Raw genomic sequence first — 23,610 nt, forward strand, 5'->3', positions numbered from 1 at the left:
AAAATTTATCAGTAATGGCCCACTTCAGAGCAAGGAACTCTAGCTTATGTATGGGATAGCTCCACTCGGACTTCGTCAACCCTCTACTTACATAGGCTATTACCCGGTTATGGCCATTCTGGTTCTGATAAAGAACTCCACCCAATCCTGTACCTCATACATCGGTATGAAGCTCAAATGGCATGGTAAAGTCTGGGTATCCAAGAACAGGCGGAGAAGTCAATTTATTCTTTTAAGACATTAAATGCAGTCTCCTGTGCTGAATCCCACTTCCACTTATCCTGTGGCTTTGTTTTGTAGTTGCTGCTCTTCTTCCCAGTGGCCATGACATCAATGAGTTGACGGACAATTCTAGATAAATTCTCGAGGAATTTCCTGTAATAGCCTACAAAGCCTAAGAAAGACCTAACCCCTTCTGGGTTCTTCGGTGTTGGCAAATTTTTCACCTTGTTAATCTTGTCAGGGTCTGCCTGAATTCCTTCTTCGGAAACAATGTGGCCAGTGTACTTAACCTCCTTCATAAGGAACAAGCATTTCTTTGGTGAAAGTTTTAGTCCGTACTGCCTAATTCTGTTAAAAACCTGCCTCAATCTATCCAAGTGCTCGTCAAAAGTTCTAGAAAAGATAAATAGATCATCTAGATAAATAAAACATATTTTCAGATGCAGATCCCCTAAGCACTCTTCTTGGAGTTGCTGGTAAGTTGCTGGAACATTGGCTACTCCGAAACTCATTTTATTAAACTCGAAAAATCCCAATGGTCCCACTGTGAATGCTGTTTTTTCTTGATGTAACTCTTCTATCTCCATTTGATGGTACCCTGACTGCATATCCAGAACTGTAAAAAACCTATTGCCTGAGAGAGAATCTAGGATCTCATCAATTCAAGGGAGAGCATAATTATCTTTTTATCTTGAATTTAATTGGCGGTAATCGATGTAAAGACGTAAACTTCCATCTTGCTTTCTCACAAGAACTACGTTGGATGAAAATGGAGAATGGGATGGTCGAATTACTCCACTCGCTGGCAACTCTTAGATATGAGTTCTAACTTCTTCTGTCAAGGCTGGTGGTATTCGTCTATATTTCTGCTTAAATGGTGTTGTATAAAGTAGTAAAAGGAAATTATAAGTATGTCGAATCAAAAGATATATCAATTGTAAATCCAGGAATGTAGTTTATGGATTGTTTAGCAAAAACAATGCAACAAAATTGTATATGTGGGAGAAACTGGGGCAGCTTTATACCGAAGGCATGTTTTGAATTTGTCATTTATTAGACGAGAAACTGATGACCCTGTTGTTATTCATTTCTATACAGATTCTAAAAGTATAGACGATTAGTCTATAATAGGAATTGAAAAACTTTAAAAAGATGACATTTACCATCGATTTAGAGAAAATTTATGGAAGAAAAAATTGAATACTTATGTACTATTCGGAATAAACAAAAGGGAATATTTTTGTCTCTAATAATTAATGTCTTGTATGCAAAGAACATGTTATAATAATTCGATTTAACAATATTGATGTATTTACGATTAACTACTTACTGTTATATTTTTGTTTGTATTCACTTAGGCCAAAAGTTAACTGCTTTGTGAACAAACATTTCTAAAATTTTGCTACATTATCTAGCAAATACCTAATTGTAGGCATAGTCATAATTTAGGATGTGTCCAAGAGGTCGGGTGAGTATAATAATTGGCCCTGCTACTATTATTCATTTCATTATTAGACTCTTACCTTTTTCAAATGTTTTTCGCGCAATATCAATTTTGACGTTACTTTTCAATAGTATAATGTTTACTGTGACGTCATAGTACTTTTTGTGTATGTAGTTTTGAGTTACGTTCCTATAACAGATAAACACGACTGAAGAAGACGGTAACACGGTCGACATATTTCTAGAATGTGTTTAGAGTTGATATATATATATATATATATATATATATATATATATATATATATATATATTGATAGATAGATAAACAAATAGATAGATAAATAGGTAGATAGATAGATAGATAGATAGATAGATAGATAGATAGGTGGATAAATAGATAGATAAATAGATAGATAGATAGATAGATAGGTAGATAAATAGATAGATAAATAGATAGATAGATAGATAGATAGATAGATAGATAGATAGGTAGATAAATATATAAATAGATAGATAGATAAAGAGATAGATAATCACTGTAAACTGACCCTGTTGGTATATTTGTATAGGTGAGTACAGCATGTATGGCACACATAATTACTCTATAAATGTACATCTACGATACCTAATTGTAAATACATTTCCACAACATGATGACCGACAACGTTATTTATAACCTAAAATAGAATTGAACAACTTTATCTTATCTTGTCATAAAAGGTGAAGATAACGAACAGTGATCAATCTCATAACTCCTATAATCAATTCAAAATAGATAGTTGGGCAAACACGGACCCCTGGACACATCATGATAGTCCGAACAGGGGATGCTTACTCCTCCTAGGCACCAGATCCCACCTCTGGTGTGTCCAGGGATACGCAATTGTGTTTCATTAGAAATACAATTAAGATCTCACACACCGTGTTGTGAAATAACGATCCACACCACCCAATAGTGTCTAAAGTTACTGAAAAAAACTCAAAGGAATGTTAGTGAACTATCTTAATCTGTAATTGCAAGGCTTGAAAGTAGGAATCGTTCTCCTGGAATTTGAAACCACGGTGCAATTTGGCGCTTATAATATATCTAATACGAATTTTAAAAAAAAAGCTCTTGCGCAACTCTATTCTGTCTTTGTTGTTTTCATACTGGCTTTATCTGACCATTGTTTAGCCCTCGTTTTTCATATAACCGGCAAACACGCAAATGTTTCCCTAATATAAACACGTCATCAACAGAACGTGATTTTATGATATATTTTCCTATGCGGAAAATCCTGTGTTTTGGTTTTATAATGAAGACATAAAACGCAATTCAAAGCATTTAAAATCGTCCTCGAAGCCAATTAATTGTTTTAGAATAATCATTTGATATTCATTGCCCCTGGATGCTCAATTGACTGGATAGGAACAAAACCGAGATGACAAAACATTAAGTTACCATTATATATTGCTATGAATTGGTGTTTCCTCTACTGGCAGTCCCATGACACCGGAACATGATTCCAGGAACGATGTAGATACATCACCTGATCATTCACTAATATTTATGTCATTTAGATATTATTGTTTTATTTACTGTAATTCATTGTATGGAAACCGTCAAAACTTGTCTACAATTACCACAGCCAAATTCTTCTCTTGAATATTACATATGAAATCTAGAATCCACCACTGTTATTTGCGCAAAATGCATATGACTAAATCAGTGCTGGGTAGAGTAGTGTTTTTTTCTTTATGATAATAATCTCTTAAGTTTTCTGGAAAAGAATTGATATGCAAAGCAGTGCGAAATTCCTCCTCGTACGAAGTTCTCTTCTTCACAGGAGATTGATGATTCGTGACCCATGACTTAAGCTTCTAAACACCGAGCATCTGACTACATAGGGGGACTTCGTTTAATACTCGGGTTTCAGCAAAGCAACCCAAGCTGTAATCCAACGGCAGAGTTTCAACTCATATGACGGATTGTTACATTTAAACTCTAACCAGCACTAACTGTGCCTTCTAGGATAGTGTGGTTGGAATAAAGCAGCATCAAAATAATACTGCGCATATGTCAGTTTTCAAACGATGAATATGATTGGCTGGGGTACCATACATGGGAGTAAGAACGAACATTGGAATATTTATCATACTTACAAATTAAGCGATGCAACTTGTTACTTCTTTAAATTAATACCTATGACAATACCGCCCCGTCTATGATGCTGTTTTGAATTATGTATTCGATTGATTTCGCCTTAGCTTGTATTCAGAATTGCGTAAAATTGTAGAGGGGGTGTCTTTTTCTTTACGTCACAATTTATCGAATTCTAGCCAATAGTCACCACTGCTCATCTGTACTAATTGAATAGCACTAGCAATACTTTGACATAATTCCACTTCATCTGCAATCGTTCAGAGCTAAAAACAATGACACCGATAATCAGAATTTTAAAATTTGTCTGTAATATTTTTGTGTTTCCAATAGTTGGGTGTCAACAGGCATGTTATCATGCTGAATTCCGCTTGAAGTTTTTTGGGAAGCATTCTAACAACAGTTACCAAACCATTTTCTCGGCAGTTGGTGCAACTTTCGGAGAAAGTATTAACTCATGTTCAAGGTTTTGTAGCAAAGATCAGCGTTGTATTGGAATAGAGACGTGTCAAATCAGGGAAGACTTGTTCCAGTGCACGTCTGCTGCGAATGGAAGGAAACGGGAAATAATATAGATAAACAGCCTGGTTGTAAATATCTAGAAATGGTAATTAGTTCTGCTTTCCGTCTTAACTTAGATAAGTTCAATACTCTACAAGAAAACTGTTTGCAGCAATATTATCAATTCAAATTTATTAGATAGATAAAGAGATTTTTATGAAGCTCAATCTAACTTAGGAAGGCTTAAATCTAAAGCAAGTTAAAGATAAATTCGGGCATTCTGATTGACCAAAAAATTTCTTGGATAACAATATAAATTTTTTCTTCTTCTTTATCATTAGAACTGAAGAGCAAATACCTAAACAATCCAAATATTACTGCACAAACTAAAACCTCTTTTATGAATGTCGCCATTTACAGTATGTATGTACACTTATTCTGAAAACCGTTTCAATAGTAATGCATTGTTGATGCAGAATTGTTTTCCTTTATGACCAGGTCAAGGAAAATGGACAAAATCGTAAGTAGCACTTTCAGGACATATTCATTCTGCGAATTCCATTTATATTGAAACATTTTGATCTTAAATTGTACGAATGATATGTCAAAATGATTATCTAAAGATGCAGATGAAATGAAACTTTTTTTTGAATGATTTTATATTATCATTAAAACACTTCACACAAAAAACTAATATACAATAATTATATTTACATATTGATTTTCAAAAGAAAAATAAATCATTGACTTGTACGAATTGCGTCTCTAATTTGATACACTTACATGTTTTATACATCACTAAATTATAAACTAGCAGATATTATACACAAGCACTATACATCAAGCATAGACATACAAGAATTATGCATGGATTTACGTGTCTTCTACACACGTATGATGCAACTTCGAAATTTAAGTATTATTCACACATATATAAGTTTTACATTCAAAGAAATACTTATAGGTTTATAATTATATTGTACAAAAATGTAGATAGTGGTGATAGTAATGTTGAAATTAATTGAAAGGCCCACATATGCAAGGGGATACATAATTATTGATAGTCCATGAAAGTATCCTCTTAATCTTCAACTGAAGGGCAACCCCCCTCAGGGGGTGGGATTATGACATTCAATGATAATACTTTCTAAGATTGGTTAACATCTTTTTGAAAAAATTAAAATGCTTTGTATTGCCAGTAGCAAATAATATTTCTGAATATTGTGAAATACATGCTTTTAAGTTTCATATAAGTTCTTCAGATATTTCATCAATATTTTCAAGTCTACAATACATTTTATATTTGTATATCTTTAGAGCTATAAAGGATAAAAGTAAATTGAACACTATAGTTGTTTCATTTCTGACAGAGAAAAATCCAACGACATTTTTCCATTTTACATCAAAACCTATGAATTTACTAACAAATTTCCACATACTTTGTACATTTACACAATCAAATATTAAGTGTTTTGAATTTCCAATCTTATCGCTACACGTTTTACAGATGCAGGTCGTATTTTTATTGATCTAATAATTATTCGAAAGTATATTATGTAACAGTTTATAATTAAATTCTGCAATTGTTTTGTCTTGAAGCATTTCTACTTTATTCATGTATATTTTACCCCAGTCACTGTTAGTTATATCATATTCCTTTTTTACTTTGCTTGAATGACTGGCACCTGAAACATTTTCTTTACAAAAGTGTTATAAAAGTCTTTTGTTGTATGTTTGTTTTGGCAGTGATTGTTTATTGAGATCTTTAGATGACTGCATATGGTGAAGTCGTACTTTTGTTCGTATTTCTTGAAAATTGATTTTATCATTTTATATCCCCAAATCCAATTATTCTTTTTTTTACTGATAATTCCATTATATCCTCAGGTAGCTTAAGAAACTCATTATCTGGGAATAAATCCTTAACATAAAGTATATTACTTTTAGTTTAAGCAATATTTATTCGTAAATAATTCGCTAATGTTTACAAACAATGTCTTATACATGAAATAGATTGAGAAACAAGCCAAAAGTCTTATATTAATCTCGCTCTAAATATTACTTTTCGACCACTTCGGAGAAAAGATTTTTTGCCTTTATATGAAAATTTTTGATTTGACCATATTGGTTGTGTAAGAAATTGTGCGTTATTGTGATTATCGTGTATTTGTTTACAAGATGTAAAAACTTGTTTATAGAACAAAGGCATTGTCCGTATCATGTACTTTTTAAATTCTTTTTTCTGTAGTCATTGTCAGATAATTTATATCTATGTTATTAGGAGTAAGATAACTATTTATGTAGTTCAATATACAATGTCTTTGTCTCTTTCAATTTGAGGACCCACGAAGCATTTTGGGCTTTAATCTTCGATTCAACATCTGTTATACCCAATCATGGTAGTCCGTTTTATCCTATCAGTTTTGTTCCATATGAAATTAAATATTACCCTATTCAGTTTTTTATATATATCGTCCACTGACTAGTTTCGCTGACCTTAGTGATAAACCGCGATTTTCTCATTAATCACTTGGATTAAATAAATAAATTACACACCTATCTTTAAAGTAATTAAATCCCTTTACTTTCATCCAAAAATTCCAAATTCATTAGTACCTTAATTGAATATATTGACATAATAAAAAACATGTCACTTTGTGGTCCTAAAACGGTGACGTCACCTATCTCGGTGACCATTGTTAATATAGGTTTGCCAAAAGTTTGTTACTGTTCAAATGTATATACAGGAGGAATGTGCAACTAAACGTCAATGAATAAAATAACATATTGTAGAATTTGAGACTTTTGGTATACTTTATATTAATTTGAAGTTTTGCTTGAAAAAGTAATAAGTAAATGGGCTTATTGTTTTAGGTGCTCGTGCATACTCTCCTTCTAGTAGTTCATTTTCGGGGGGAAATTGAAAATGTACTCTATATATGTTTGCAAACAAGACGGCGAAATTGATGAATCAATCTACACCCGGAAACGACAATGTGCACACTAAACAGAATGTCACCGATTCTGGTCAGTCACCGAAATAGGGCAGTCAACAATAATCTCTATCTGGCGATTTCAAAAATACTTGCTAAATAAATAAGTTGTGTTAAAGCCAGTGTGTTTGTAACGGTACATTTTCCAAATAATGTTAATTTTCTTCTTTTCCAAGATTCAAATAAGGTGTCTATATTGTGATATACTTTCATCCAATTTTTGTTATAGCATTCTATTTTGTCATGGCCAACGTAAATACCTAGGTATTAGACAGCCCCATTTTTTTTTTTAAATTTCTTCCCATTATTTCTGTAAAAGATTTGTAAAGGACCAAGAAGAATGCACTCAGTTTTATTGATGTTTATCTTGGAGCCTGCATGAATGCAAAAATTGTGTATTGTGTACAAAGCCTGAGTAACTGATTCTATATATTTCAGGGTAAAAGTCATATCATCAGCGTGTTGTATATTTTTGACTTCTTTCTCCATATGATCTGTTTGGAATCCTTTTATCCTATGATTTTCCTTAATTTTTATGAAAGAATTTTAGCGATATAAAGATATAATATGGCCGATATTGGGCATCCCTGCCTTACTGCTCTTTGCATTTCTCATCTCTAAAATACCTACCCAATTTTCAAATTTGATAAGTAAGTTCTGGTATAATGTTTTTATCCATTTTAAGAAATTCTGGCCAAAATTGATTTTTTCTAGAGTTTTAAATAAGAAATTCCATTCAACTGAGTCAAAGGCCTTTTCGAAGTCTAAAAACAATAAAATTCCTTCTTTATCATTAGTTTCACAGTATTAAAAAATATCCAGGATGAGACGTGCATTTATTCCTATGAAACGACATTTAACATACGCTGTTTGTTCATTTTCTATTTGTTTATATATAATCCTTTGTAAGCTTTGTGCAAAAATGAAAGCTATACTCTTATAGTCCGTATTAGTTAGACTAATAGGGCTGTAAATTTTTAACTCATTTTTTATCCTTTCTTGTATATTAGAGAGATAGCTGCGAGCCTTTGAGAATATGTCATTTTTCCATTCGTAAATTTTTTTATCATCATATAAAAAAGCAGAGATAATTGGTCCCAAAAGCATTTATAAAATTCATTAGGTATTCCGTCTAAACCTGGAGATATATTCGATTTCATATTTGTAACTGTGTCTTTACATTCGGCTAAAGAGGAGAAGAAATTGCACGTGTCTTTATCAGTATCTGATAACTTGTAGAGATTAATGTTATTTAAATATAGATTGATGTCTTTATTCGAAGCTGACTTTGGAGTATAAGGGTTTTCATAAAAGTCGCACATTGCGCCAAAAATTCCATCATCATCTGTAAGCTTTTCATTTTCTTTTATTATTTCATGAATATAATTTTGTGATTGGCGTTTCTTTTCTAGACCGAGAAAATATTTTGTGCATTTTCCCCCATCGCTAACCGTGTTCGAGTCTGCGCTCCCCGAGATTTGTCAATATAAAAGTTGCTATATTGATTTTCTAATTCTCTCTTTTTATTCATGTCAATTAATGTATGGGGTAAACCTTCAATTTTAGTTATTTCATTATCAATATTAGATATAAATTGTTTATATGCTTTTGTTTTTACGTTTAATAGAAAATGATATGGACAGATCCTTAATCGATAGTTTTAATTTTCCCGATTTATTAGTAGAAGAACCCTCACTATCCCTTATATCTTTTATTAATATGTTGACTTGTCTTTTATATTCATTACATTTTAAAAGCGACGTATTGAGTTTACAGTAACCGTTTCCTCGCTCTTTGTTTTGTATAGATATATCTAATTTCAACACTTTGTGATCTGACATTCTCGTTCCGTTATTATGAGTACCAGGAATTTTACGAAGACTTACTTGTTTTACTCTCATTAAAATATGTGCATTAATAAATATAAAATATATGCAACTCTTTGCTGTGTTGTTTGCATCACACCATGTAAAACCATCAAGTTTGTCATGTTTTTCTTTCCATACATCTAATTGTGTAATAATTTCTTTTAAGTTTTTGGAACTCTTATCACTGTTACCTTCCAGGTGGCAGCTAAAATCTCCGCATACTATGGTTTTACTTCGAATTTTTGAATTATTTAAAATAAATCTTTCCATTCCTTTGAAGAAATCTATTCTAGAACTTTCGTTGTTTGGTGCTTAAATATTAATTAAACTATGTGATATATCGCCAATACTGAGATTGATCAAAAGTTTTCGACCATCATTGGTTTTGTGTATACTTATATCTATATCCAGTTCTTTTCGATATAGACTAAATGTAGAGTCCGCAAAACAATGTGTAAATTTTCCTTTCCATGAACAATCGTACTGAAAAAGATTCTTTCTACATAATGAGTTTCTTGTATAAAAATTAACATCAATCTTTATATCTGAAATCTAACAATATCTCTTTTCTCTTTAGAATTTAAACCTCTTGTGTTAACTGAAATAAATTTTAACGTAGCTATCACAATTGTCCAAAGAATAATAATGCAATAAATTAATAGGTATACCTATCACACACATCATAGAATTGTTCATTCTCAGGTCCGTATTATGGGAAGCAGTCGAAAGGAAAGTCAATTGAGCCATTAAAATCAGGCGATTCTAGCCATTGTTATCGACGTGCGACTTTGTTTGCGATTTAGGTGAAGTATTCCGAGAACTGAAGCTGTCCTTGTTTCGCTGTAATTTCACCTCAATGAACGAGATGTTGAGTTCAGCTGCTTCTTTTAACTGTCTACGGGCGGAGCGAGAACCTGCAACGTTAGCTAGTATTTCCCCTAGCTTATTTTGCCCCGGCCACGCCGAGGGGTGAGTGTGGATTGTACCAGCTCCATCAAACCCGGAAGCCCAGAAATCATCGTAGATTGTTTCAACGAATACTGATTTTTGGGCTTTACGAAGTGTATCGTGAAATGCAGGTACTTGGTCGTACTTAACCTCAATAATCTCCTTCATAAGGTTACACTTTTTTGTAATATATCAATTTTTTATTTCACAAATATTGACATAAGACAAAAGAACATTTGTCATTTTTTAAAACCACTTTCACATTCTTTCATACTCACACTCATATTTTGTTGCTAAGTACTTGTATTTTCAATATGATAAGAGAAAAATGATAACAATACAGAGCTCGAGTAAATAGATAAAAGTACATGTAGCTTCAAAAGTAGATAAAAAATATTGCTTAAAATAGCAAAATTTTAATTTTTTTTTATGTTGTCAAAAAGTGTTTTCCATACATGTCAGGTATTTTCAAATTTTTGCATTTCTAAATGTTGATACGCAATACATTTTTCAACCTTGTATTTGGGGTACCTGTAAAGTGCGAAACGAAATCGAAACGAAACGAAATCTACCGAAACGAAACGAAACGAAACCCACCGAAACGAAACCTACCAAAACGAAACGAAACAGATTGTATGATCGAACTCTTTTAAATATATTTATTGAAAATGGTATCTTAGGCCCCTGTGAAAGTTTACACATATAAATAAAATTCATCTCCCCTTTGATGTAGGTTTTCGGCTTGACTGATACAAAGTTTTAAGAGTTGGAAAAAGGGGGGGGGGGGGGTAAGCACAAAGTACATATATACCATGTGCAATTAGCTTCGGATCCATAAATTTCAGAACAGAAGGTTACAGTCTCACAGGTCAGAGGTCTGGGGAAACACACTAAACGAGGGATGGGGTCGTCGGCGTTGAATCCGATTTTGGGCATAAATACATGTTTCAGTATTTTTTGCTCTAAAGACAAATATATGTATACATGTGGATATTGTGTATTTGTATGTAGTATATCAAACGGTGGATTCTGAATATGTCCTCCCGTTCTCTTTTTGATTTCTGCTTAAAATCCCCTTGTTCATAAGCCTTTTCAGTTTACAAAATGCCGACCTCCTCCTAATATCATTGCATTAAAAAAATCCGTTTTCCGTCTCGTTTTCAATTCCCCGTCTTAGCAACATCCCAAATGTATAGAGTTTTTCCATTATTGAAAGTCAGCAGTTAGAGATAAAATAAGAGGTTAAGAGTTCTTCCTGTTTTCAATTTTCTCAGACACCAGCTTCTTCAAACAATGTATCTATGCCCAAAGGCGGATCCAACGTCGGCGACCCAACCCCTCGTAAAGTGTGTTTCCCCAGATCTCTGAGACTGTAACCTTCGGTTCTAAAATGTATGGATCCGAAACTAATTGTACATGGCATTTAATCAACTACGGATATGAACTTTGTGCTTACTCCCCCCCCCTTTCCAACTTTTAAAACTTTGTAACAGTCAAGCCGAAAGCCTACATCAAAGGGGAGGCGAATTTTATTTATATGTGGTAACTTTCACAGGGGCCTAAGATACCATTTTTAATTATTATAATTAAAAGAGTTCGGTTATACAATCTGTTTTGTTTCGTTTCGGTAGATTTCGTTTCGTTTTGGTTGGTTTCGTTTCGTTTCGGTAGATTTCGTTTCGTTTCGGTAGATTTCGTTTTGGTAGATTTCGTTTCGTTTCGTTTCGATTTCGTTTCGCACTTTACAGGTACCTTTGTATTTGTTGTATAGATAGAACAATAATTTACAAGAATCTTGGCAATTTGTTTTTGTTTGTTTTTTCAAACAAGAACAAATATATTGTTTTGTATATAGGATAAGGAAATTTACAATTCTGTTGTCTTTCAACAATGGGAGTTCACCTAATAAAATATTAAGTACATTAAAACCTATTCTTTTAGAAGTTGTTTTATAAATGTGCATGCTCAGATTGCTCCATAATATAGATACTTTTTCACAGCCAATAAAAACGTGTTGAATTGTCTCAACTTCATCATTAAAAAAGGTACAACAATCAAAAGACACAACATTGATTTTTTTAAAATAATAATTGACAGGCAGAATTCTATGAAGTATTCCATATTGTAACCATTGGATAGTAGAGTCCTTGGTAATCTTAAACAAACAGTAAAAGCATCTTTAACACATATTTCTATCCCATAAGCTACCAGCTCTAAGTTCCACTTTGAAACATAAGTAGGTATATCATGGTTTACATTTAACTGTTTGTAAACAGATTTAGTACATTTAGTTTGCAAAATCAAAGGTTTATTATATAATGGAATATAAGGTGTAAAAGATCTATTGAGTAAACATTTGTTTTCAAACAATTTCGGATGAGTTGATATTGCACTCAATACACTGTTATAATGTAATATACAAACTTGGATATCAAATTTATGTTGAAAAAGAATACGTGATAAAAGATTCCCTTTGTCATCTAGGAAATCGTCAATGAGTTTTACACCTTTTTTATACCAGCTTTTGATAAACAGTGTTTTCATACCCACTCTAATATTTGAAGTATACCACACAGGAATGCTGGAATAGGTTTCCTTGTAGAATTTTTTGTAATAGGATTATATTACATTTATTTATTTAATTGCTGTTATAAAATTTAGAAATTCATTTCAAAATTAAGGATTATCTCCCTCATGCATAGCTCTTATCCTTGGACGAATTTGGCTCCACTTTTTTGGCACGCTGTTTTTGGCTATATTTAGCTTCATAGTTATTTCGGATTTCAAACATTTAGGTTGAGCATCACTGAAGAGACATTATTTGTCGAAATGCGCATCTGGTGCATCAAAATTGGTACCGTATAAGTTTTACATTGAGCATAGAATTAAAAACATCTTGCCAAAATATATTGTTTTCTGAAATGACACAATCAGAGATAAATGCATCTCCAGAATCAAGTAATTTGTGTACAAAATCCTGACCATTAATTGCTTCAAAAATATCTACCCAGGATTTATTTCCCATCAATAACCTTTTCAAACATGAACATGTTAAAGATGTGATAAAATTGTTGATGTCCACCATTTGTAGACCTCCATGTTGGTGGTCTTGAGTTACAATAGAACGTTTTACTTTGTCACATTTTCCATTCCAAATAAATTCAAAAATACCTTTACTCAATGAATTAAGTATCTCCTTTTTCGGTGTTGGTGGTGATAGAAATAAATGGTTTATTTTCGGAATAATTAATGTTTTAACCACTGTAACCCGACCAATTGGTGTTAGAACTCGCCTTTTCCAATGTTGTAGCATGCTCTTTATTTTAGGAATATGTATGTTGTAGTTTAAATCTGTAATTTGTTGCAAGTCTACTGAAAAGTTAATACCTAATAAATTAAAAATTGTTGAACCCCAGTCAAGTTTCCATCGAGTATGATGAAAGACTTGATTTGAAAACTTTTTATATCCGATCCAAACAATTTTTGTTTTTGAGTTGTTTACCTTTAAACTAGAAAGTTTTAGAGAAAAAATCTAAGGTATCTAATGCTGTAAAAAGTGACTAAGGTGTCCCATCAAGAGCAAGTGATGTATCATCTGCATATTGACTTATTTTGTGTTCCTTATCACATATCAAAATACCTTTTATATCCTTATTTTGTTTAATCAAAATTGCAAGAATTTCTGCACAAAAGAGGAACAAATAAGGTGCAACAGGGTCGCCTTGTCTACAGCCCCTCTCAATATTGAATTGAGTAGATAAAAACCCACTCTGTAACACTGCAGCCCTAAATTTGTATTAAGAATCTTCATCTATTCAATAATGTATCCACCAAAACCAAAATATATTAATACTTTATATATAAATGACCATGAAATGGAATCAAAAGCTTTTTCAAAATCAATTAAAACCAACAGTCCTGGTATATTTTTATTTTCTGTATAATGCATAAGATCATAGATAAATTTGGTGTTTTCTCCAATGTATCTTCCTTTTATGAATCCAGACTGGGTGTCTGAAATAAGATGATGTAAAGTAGACTTGATTCTGTTACTAAGACAACCTGAAATAAGTTTATACAAGACATTTAACAATGTAATAGGTCGCCAGTTTTTTTTTAAAAATTGTCTAGGTTTATCACCTTTAGGCAAACATGAAATAATCCCCAACTGCTGAGAGAAGGGAAGTGAAATGTCGGTACTTGGTCGTACTTAGCCTCAATAATCCCGTGCATAAGGTTACACTTATCCAATTGTCTGAAGGTGGGATCACCTTGCCCATCTTTTTGGCGTCGATACCAGTAGACTCTGACTGTATACCGGTTGCCCTGGAAATATCTCCGTTCCTTACGGCTTTCACATATTGAAAGGCATGTTCGGATGACATATGAGACACTCCGAATGCCTTTATATCACACGGGTAGAAAAAAAACTAACTTTAGAAATTGGTTCAGTATAGTGTTCACTAGTCTTATCTCGTGGCCAATATCCGTCTGTTTTGCAGACCTTGCACCGGGTATGGTTCGTACATGCAAATACATAATGCATTGTCTCCCAGCAATTTGTGCATTATTGAGTGCGCTTGTTTGACGGTTGGCCACAGTGGTATATGTCGCACTGTAATCCCGCGCATTTACAAGAACGAGGTAAAAACTTGCCATCTTGCAGACCGCGAACATAAATGAATGAATTTGCATTGAAAATTGCTATCATTTTTTTTTTGGTCTCTGGATTTTGAATATTTTCATATTTAAGGTCACTTATATTGTACAAATCAAACTGACCAAGCATTTTCATGATTTCATCATCATCAACTGATACTGGCACTCCTTTCACATAGTCCTGCGGAAAAGGGGTTGGTATTATATACGGATATATGCCTATTGCGGATGTCAATACCTTCTGTTAGCAGTTTTGATCTACTGCCTGCAGATTTATTATAAATCTTCCATAGATATCTGTTCTTTTGTATGCACTGAATATCCGATACAATTTGGCTAGCTGCAACGGATATATCAAAATCAGATATACGCTTAGTAGCGCTCGTAATTTGTCCTTGCAGTTCTTTGTCTTTAAAGTAAATCGGTTTTAAAAGTTCCATTTTTATATCCAAATGAAGAGCCGTTAGTCTCTGCATAGTTTCGACTGGAATGCCTTGTAACACACGAATGTCAGTGAATACTGATCACGGCTCGAAAGGAAAATAATCCAAAAATCTTTCCATAAAGTCAGAATATTCACAATATTTACACAATATATACAGTTCAATATGAATACCCTATGCACATATCAGTGGGGGATGAAGGAAAGCCAGTAAAATGCTTTTAAACCTTCAAAGAAGCCAAAAAACCGCAGAGCTTGGAACAAACACGTCCTTGTAACTCGGCGTCACGTGACTGAATCTCAAAATGAAACTTTTTGACTTTTTGCAACTGCTAAATTGATTAAGGATAATGCAAAGTGAATATAACGAAGGTGATCAATCTCATAGCTCCTATAAGCAATAGAAAATAAAGAATTGAGCAAACACGGATCCCTGGATATGCCAGAGGTGGGATCAGGTGCCTAGGAGGAGTAAACATCCCCTGTCCATCGCTCACACCCGCCGTGAGCCCTATATCCTGAACAGGTAAACGGAGTTATCCGCAGTCAAAATCAGTGTGCCAAGAACAGCCTAACAATCCGTATCAACCATTTCAGACACCATTCGACCCAATGATATGTTGTATTGACGAACTAGATCGTTATAACAACCATAGAATTTGCGAAATGCTGACTTCAATGGAGACTGTTGAAACCCCTATAACATCAACTTCTTTGTCAGTAGCTTACCTCGATTTAAAAACTCACTATACGCAGAACAAGCTCTTGCGTATCGAATCAGTTGGGATATATATACCATATGCAGGTGATAATGTAATTTTGTTACACAAATATGGGAAGTTGACGATGGAGAAGCTGAAATCATCCCGTTTGTCATACAGTTGAGGTGTCAGTTTGTTGTTAATTTCTACTTTCAATAAAATATCTAAGTATGAAGCAGAAGTGGACGACTATGTGGTGTCTTTTATTTCGAGCTCACAGGGATATAACGAATCGACATATGAATGAAAGTTATCATTGTTAATATACAAAACGTTGTCGATATATCTAAATGTCGAATTGAATGTCACAGCAAGATATTTCTTCTTCTCACGTATAAGTTTTTGAATAAATCCCGCTTCATATGAATATAGAAACAGGTCAGCTAACAAAGGAGCACAATTTGTGCCCATGGGAATTCCAACAGACTGTTGGAAGACCTGATCACTAAATACCATGAAGATATTGTTAATGAGGAAATCTAGCATATAAGATAAATATAACTGAAAAGTGAAGATAACGAACAATGATAAATCTCATAACTTCTACATGATAAGAAATTAAGACACTTTTGATGTTGAATTCGAAGGGAAGTACATTGTTTTACATATCATGGAGTTTATGAAGAAAACAACCATTGAATGGGTCCGGATAGGAGAAGTTCATTATGATTATTTCTCATGGTGAATCAGCAGGACACCAATATTGAAGAGTAATAACAAAACTTGTTGACGAATTTCTCCTCCTCCAAGGGACCACTGTCTTGTATATACTCGTGAATAGCTGTTTATATAACTCATCTGTTGAAACAGTTCGCCATAAAATCGTTGAGATCTGTGACGCAGGACACACCCATGACTCAATAACTAAGAATAATGGTATCAAATGCATGACAAGTCTTGTGAGCATTGTGATGCAATTCCTACATGAGCATGGGTTAGAGGAATGGTAAACAAACATACAGCTTATGTATTGCCGAGTATTGCGTAATCGTTTCGTAACAGTTGTATAGGTTAACAAACCATTGCATATCAGATGGTAGAGGGCATTCAAATAAATCCTTGCTGTTTTCTGAATCAGTCTTATTTTTCGGTAGAGAGATATGTCTCGCCGTAAAACCGCTCCACAGTGGAAACGTTGCACGTTAACACTAAGCGATATATCTATTTCATGAACACTATCGTCTGCCATATTGAAATATCAGGTTTCACTAAAGAACAGATAAGGACTACAAAAAAGCACTGTTTTAAAAATATTTAAGGACAGGTATATATTTTCTACCTAAATTTATTCGAAACCCGAACTTTAAAAATCATCTCAGTTGACTTTTATCCAAAGAAGTTATAAACATATATGCCATACGAAGTGAGTGCTTTTCTTGATCGGATAAACGGAGTAATCCGTATTCAAAATCAGTGAGTAAAGAGTGGTCTAACAATTGGTAGGAAACGCGTCAGACAGGATTTCACTCAAATGACATGCTGTATTGTATATTAGATCGTTATAACGGGGATTTTTCAAATCACCGTAGTGTCAATTTATTTGTCAAATTGCAAAAAAAGTATACAAATCTCTTGGTCATTGATCACAAGAAACATTGCTGAAAGTAATCATCGCTTAAAATTACTGCAAAGCATTTGAATACAAAAGCAGTGTCGTTTTTAATGACATTTCCCTATAAGTGTATATATTTTAGGTGTTGGGTGCCATGTTGGATGGATTCAGTTTCGAAAGAAATGCTACTGGTTCAGTCAGGATGCCAAACCTTGGGTAGAAGCGAAGGTATGCCTCATCAATACACTGAAAATTAATTTATCATATTTACAGGTTCATTGAATATAGTAGACTACATTAATGATTCACCAATTTTTATTTCTTTGAAACTTTACTTAACCGGGCGTCTATCATTTCATTTTGCTGAAGGGCGTCCCTTTTCATTTTGCTGAAGAATGTCCTTGCTGAAAATGTTTATAACAAATCATAGCATTGATAGTGGATTCTATTTTGTATGTATACATGTATATATCATTGAACATTTCCAGCTCGTTGAACATATTGACGCATCGAAAGCTAATTTACAAACTATAGTTGATGTATTTCGAGTGTAAAAAGTACACTCTTTTGTTTGTGGTAATGAACGATTGAGATACAAAAACAACATCCATTCACGATTCTCATGTTTTGCAACTTCACTTTCGTTAATTCTTGTGAAACATTTTAGGGCATATGTGCACTAAATCACACAAAGCTGGCAGAACCAAGGACCCTCAGTGAATCTTCGTTTCTCATCAGCTACAGTCAACGAATCGGTAAGCAGAGGTTTCAATTCACAATACATGTATATACAATACAATATCTTAGATATTTGGAGATGATAATTAGATATCTATGCAAGGTGAAGACAACGAACAGTGATCAATCTCACAACTCCCACAAGCAATACAAAATAGATAATTGGGCAAACACGAACCCCTGGACACACCAGAGGTGGGATCAGGTGCCTAGGAGGAGTAAGCATCCCCTGTTGACCGGTCACACCCGCTGTGAGCCCTATATCCTGATACATAATTGGATGGGAAGTTTGGTGTGTACAATTCTATTTTTACAAATAGCAATGCCACTGCACATGTATCATATGCAATCTAACCTCGTTATATCGAATTCGATCAGGCTAGAATAAGCTTTGATATATCCGAGGTTTCGAGATATTGAGGTTAAAATACATAACAGGAAATTGTAGTTGGGGCATCCAAGTCTCTTCACCATATATCTGTACATGTGCCTTATAATACTGGTAACTGTGAAAACTTATCAGTAATTATCGCCTGGTGTTTCCTTGAATATTGATATCATAAATCGTTCAGTTTCTACTCTGGAGACACCTTCTACGTACGATACGGAATAATAATTTCAAAGCGGTATTCTATTTTAACGATCTCAACACACTCGCTAATTATAAGGTGAATAGTTCTACATCGTTCCTGAAAGATATCGGACGCTGCAAAACTCCCAGAAGGTGGACTGTTATACGGAAAAAGTTTGTGGATGTTTTTATCTCATAGCAAGCATTAGTGACCCCTCATACAGTTGTAATTGCTGGTATGATTCCTGGTATGATTCGCTGAAGTATATAGTAATACTCAATCAAACGTAATTTAGATATTCTCCGTCTTTGGAATAAGATAATTGTCCAGTTTCATTAACAGTTACATTGTGATCGTCGCAAATAGGTACATGCATGTTTGACCAATCGCAGTAACTCGGTAGTAAAGCGTTCATTTCGTAAACGGGGGACCGTGAGTTTGAGCCCCACTTATGCCATAGCTGAGTCAAACCTAAGACGAAAACATATAGGTAGCAAATGATCCTTCGCCAAACTGTTGGCATTTGAAAGTGAATAATGGGTCTTAACATGAACTTCAAAACGGAGGTCCCGAGTTGGGACAGGCGTTGGCACATTAACGAACCCTTATTGATACGGCTGTAAGCGCTAAGCGCAAATCTAAATTTGTGGAACTTTACCTACAACTAGTGACCTCTCAATATGAATAAAATACTTTCAACGGGAATTAAAACAAACAATGAGATCAAATGACTAACTACGTACATGAAATGCTAGAGGAAAGGGTGATGTTGACGAACAACGATCAATCTCATAACTCGTATCATGGATACAAAATAGAGACTTGGGCAAACATCGACACCTGTGTATACCAGAGGTGAGATCAGGTAATTAGGAAGAGTAACCATCCCCTGTCGACCGCTTACACCTATCGTGAGCTCTATATTTTGATCTGGTAAACGGAGTAATCAGTACTGAGTCAGAATCAATGTACCAAAAATTACTCTACAATCTACAATTGGTATACAACATGTCAGACAGCATTTGACTCAATTCCTTTCTCGGGGCAAACGAAAAAAAAGTTTTACTTCAATGACTCCATTTGGTCACCTGATCCCTGTGTTCGCCGGGCCTTTCATTCATATTCCTATGAGAAAAATATTTCCCTTTGTTCTGAGGACGATTGGATTGATCTAGTTATTCGTATCGTTGGTTATCTTAGTTATGTATACCTTTATTTGTGTGTGTACTTAACGGATGCGAACAAATGTTGACATTTTCTGATTTGTGCATATATTCAAAGCTGGTTGTTTTAATTGTAGCAGGGGTCTACTGGATTGGTATATCTGACATGATAGAGGAAGGTAAATGGATTTATTCGTCAGATCAGACAGTTATACAAGTTAATGACTTTCATCCAGGAGAACCAAATCATCACACTTATGCAAATTGCGTCGTTTTGTGGCAAAAGTTCGATGGTAAATGGGTGGATGAGCCATGTGGGGAAAATTACAGGTTTATTTGTGAGACTGAAATCGAGTGAGGTTTTGTCCGAAATACATCCATTTCCACTAAGAAAGCAATGATCATTTTCAAAACTTCACTGGCTTATGAAGATAGACGTTTACATGATCAAATCCTGACACCCAGGATGCTTCTTAAAATGTTCAATCTCGCTTCGCGCCATTTCATTTTCCGCTGTGTTTTTAGAATATTCAATCATTTATTATATATTGAGACAAAAGGGCATTTAAGAATATGGAACTGACCACCCACATTGCACCATGAAGATCGATGTGGAAACCCCAAACCAAAGTGAGCATTCCCCGATTACTCAATGTTATCATTGATATTATTTCGTGGCTGAGAATTTCTTTGATCATTACGACAGAGTAGCCTGATATTTGAATGTAATTTTGAGATGACTGGTTGGGACAAATAACCATTAATTGAAATTGAGCAGGTGAGAGAATTCCAAACACGACTTAGACATGTGTTTCACAACTAGGACTAGCTAATCGTGATGCTGCGACTTTGTTTATGCAGATAACTTTTATTGCTGAGCAACATGTATTTTCTACTTACTTCCTTGCAGAATTCCTTCTATGGTTGATGTGCTTGCTTTTATCTGACTCTACAACCTTGGGAATAGCCCCTTCTCCTAGAATAATTTTACATACAAATGAAAAAGGTAAAGATAAGGAATGGGTGACCATTTCTGTAATCCCATTAAAATTACAATATTGAAAGGAGGGTAAACAGGCACCATTGGAAAGGATCAGCTGCCTTGGCCCAAAACTTGTACAGAAAATATTTTTCGTATCTAATAATTTGAAACACAGACACCACATGGAGGTGATATTGAAAGATTGCTACATAGATATGGAAGTCGTCTCGTCTGTCATGATGTTGAGATATTAGTTTGACATCAATGTCTATTGTGCTGTACAATATCCAGTATGAAACAGATGTGGAACATTCTGGAATGTCTTTTATTATATATCGAATCAGTATATGAATGACAGTGACAATTTCTAAAAGATAAAATGTTATCTAAATGTCGAATTGAAGGCCAAGCAAGATATATTTCTTTCTATGTAGAAGCTTTTAAATGTAATCTGTCTCATACAAAGGGAGGGGAAATAGGTCAGCTAATAAAGAAATACAGTTTATGTCTATGGAAATTCTAATAGACTGATAGGAGATACTATAAGATATTGTCAATCATCAATCATGGATTCCAGCATCGTATTTATGTACTTCTGCATAAAATCAGATTGGTACTTGAAAACGTAAATTTTGAATAACCGATCTTCAGAAATCAATAGTTCAAGATGTGAAAAAACGTTCTAGTCTTTGATTTATTATGAAGATTGGTAGTATTTTTTCAAAAGTCATACATGTCGATACAATAAAGATAATGAACAATAATAACTCTAATAAAAATCTCATACATCCAAGGTGAATATAACGAACAGTGATCAATCTCATAACTCCTACAAGCATAAAGAATGTAATATTAAAAGTAGGGGAAACACAGACCCCTGGACACACCGGAAGTGAGATAAGGTGCCTTGGTGATGGGAATGTTCATGGTTATTGACTTCACTATAAAACAAAGTATCTAGATAAATCTAATTTTAGCAGTGAATTTAATATCATTGATTCACTGGAGATTAGTTATGAGATGATTTGAAATATACGAATTAAATCAAGCTGAAGACGTTACGAATATGCAAATTATCTTATATTTGAATAATTCAATATCTTTGATATGCTTGGTTATTCTTCAAACTCAATAACCAGTTCAATCATTTTGAATTTGAATATTTTTTCCAGGTTTCTAAACCAGTAGCTTTTTCCTAATCCCACTTCTGGTATATCCAGGAGTTGTGTTTGTCCAACTCTCTATTTCACATTGTCTATCGGAGTTATGACACAGATTACTGTTCGTTATCTTCTCCTTTCATCAACCAGAAAATCACAGTGTGACCGGTCAGCAGGGGCGAGTAACTTCTCCTACCCACGTGTTTATATTTCTGATTGGTGTCATGTGTTCTCTACTCTACATTGTGTATTCTTCGTGTGATTATGATATTGATGAATGCTCTTAATCTTCACTTATCCATTGAAACGTTCAATGTATGAAGTGAATGTTCTCTAGCAAATTATCAGGCAGTCAGCGATATTTGTGACGATACTTTAAGAACGGGGTTTGTTTACACGTTTCCACAACGAAGAACTCTCACTGTTTAACCTCATGCATATTTGTCCAATTTTCTTACGGTTCCTCTAACACGAGTGATGTTTGTTAATAAGTCGAAATTTCTTGAAAAGGACAAAACAAAAGTAATGTTGGTTAGTTGTATATTGTTTAGCGTCCCGCTCAAGACTCTTCACTTACATGGAGAAGTCCTCATTGCCAGTGAAGGGCTACTAAATTTAAACCTATCCAGGGCATTGGCTTTGATCAGGAGGATCTTTATCGTGCCACACCTGCCGTTGTGACACGGGGTCTCAGTTTTTATGGTCTGACCCCCCCCTCCCCCCCCCCCCCAATTAGTCGCCTCGTACGACAAGCAAGGAGTGCTGATGATCTATTCTAACCCGGATCCCCACGGAATATTGGTGTTTCATACGATAGAAAAATACGTAAGTGTGAAAAACTTCATATTTTTATTTCAACATTGACCTACTTCTCAGAAAATATTGTATATATGATGTAGATATATATAAGGTTTGTAAATATGGATGTTGCATGTATATTTTTATCTGTAGGATATGTTCTCTATTGATGACTCGATTGAATATTATAAAATATGTTAAAAAATGTCAGCAGTTTTATCATTACAGGACATATATTGGGCTTTTAGACAATGTGAATGCTGACGCATTGCTCATCTCGTCTTAATTTGCTTTATTGATTTGCATTAATCTGAGATCAACCTGTTCTCCAAATCCAACTGAGTCCATGACAAATGATTTCATTCATTATGTTATAAAAGCATCTATCATTTCCTTTATTTTCTGTGAAGTTGTTGACGTTGACAGTTGGGTCACATTTATCTACGAATATAAGCACTTTTGGATATAAAATAAATGACTGTGTAGCTGATCTGAGTTTAAGTTGTTCTCTCTAATATAACATATACGGTGAAGATAACAAACAGTGACCAGTCTCATAACTGTTTTGTAAGATATTATTATATTCACGAAGAAACAACAAAATAGGAGATATCGGGAGAAAGAAGAACGTCCTCATCCCAAATTCCTATATGGGAGCTGGAAATGAG

The 23,610-nt window shown here is 34.1% G+C and overlaps 1 protein-coding gene across 1 annotated transcript; it reads left to right on the top strand.

The window, feature by feature from the left end:
• Positions 1-1,672: 1,672 nt before the first annotated feature.
• On the top strand, positions 1,673-20,508 carry LOC130053849 (perlucin-like). The gene is made up of 6 exons (XM_056161462.1): positions 1,673-1,690; positions 4,281-4,412; positions 4,805-4,826; positions 17,672-17,757; positions 18,197-18,284; positions 20,140-20,508. Exons 1-6 carry the CDS (start codon positions 1,673-1,675, stop codon positions 20,358-20,360), a joined length of 567 nt encoding a protein of 188 aa, XP_056017437.1. The 3' UTR covers positions 20,361-20,508.
• Positions 20,509-23,610: the final 3,102 nt, after the last annotated feature.

Source organism: Ostrea edulis, chromosome 4 (assembly GCF_947568905.1).
Source record: "Ostrea edulis chromosome 4, xbOstEdul1.1, whole genome shotgun sequence".
NCBI classification, from domain to species: domain Eukaryota; kingdom Metazoa; phylum Mollusca; class Bivalvia; order Ostreida; family Ostreidae; genus Ostrea; species Ostrea edulis.

Excerpts from the sequence above, each read along its gene's own strand:
- LOC130053849 (XM_056161462.1), top strand. Across the intron at positions 4,413-4,804 it reads GTTGTAAATATCTAGAAATG|GTCAAGGAAAATGGACAAAA; the intron begins GTAATTAGTTCT and ends CTTTATGACCAG. Across the intron at positions 18,285-20,139 it reads CAGCTACAGTCAACGAATCG|CAGGGGTCTACTGGATTGGT; the intron begins GTAAGCAGAGGT and ends TTTTAATTGTAG.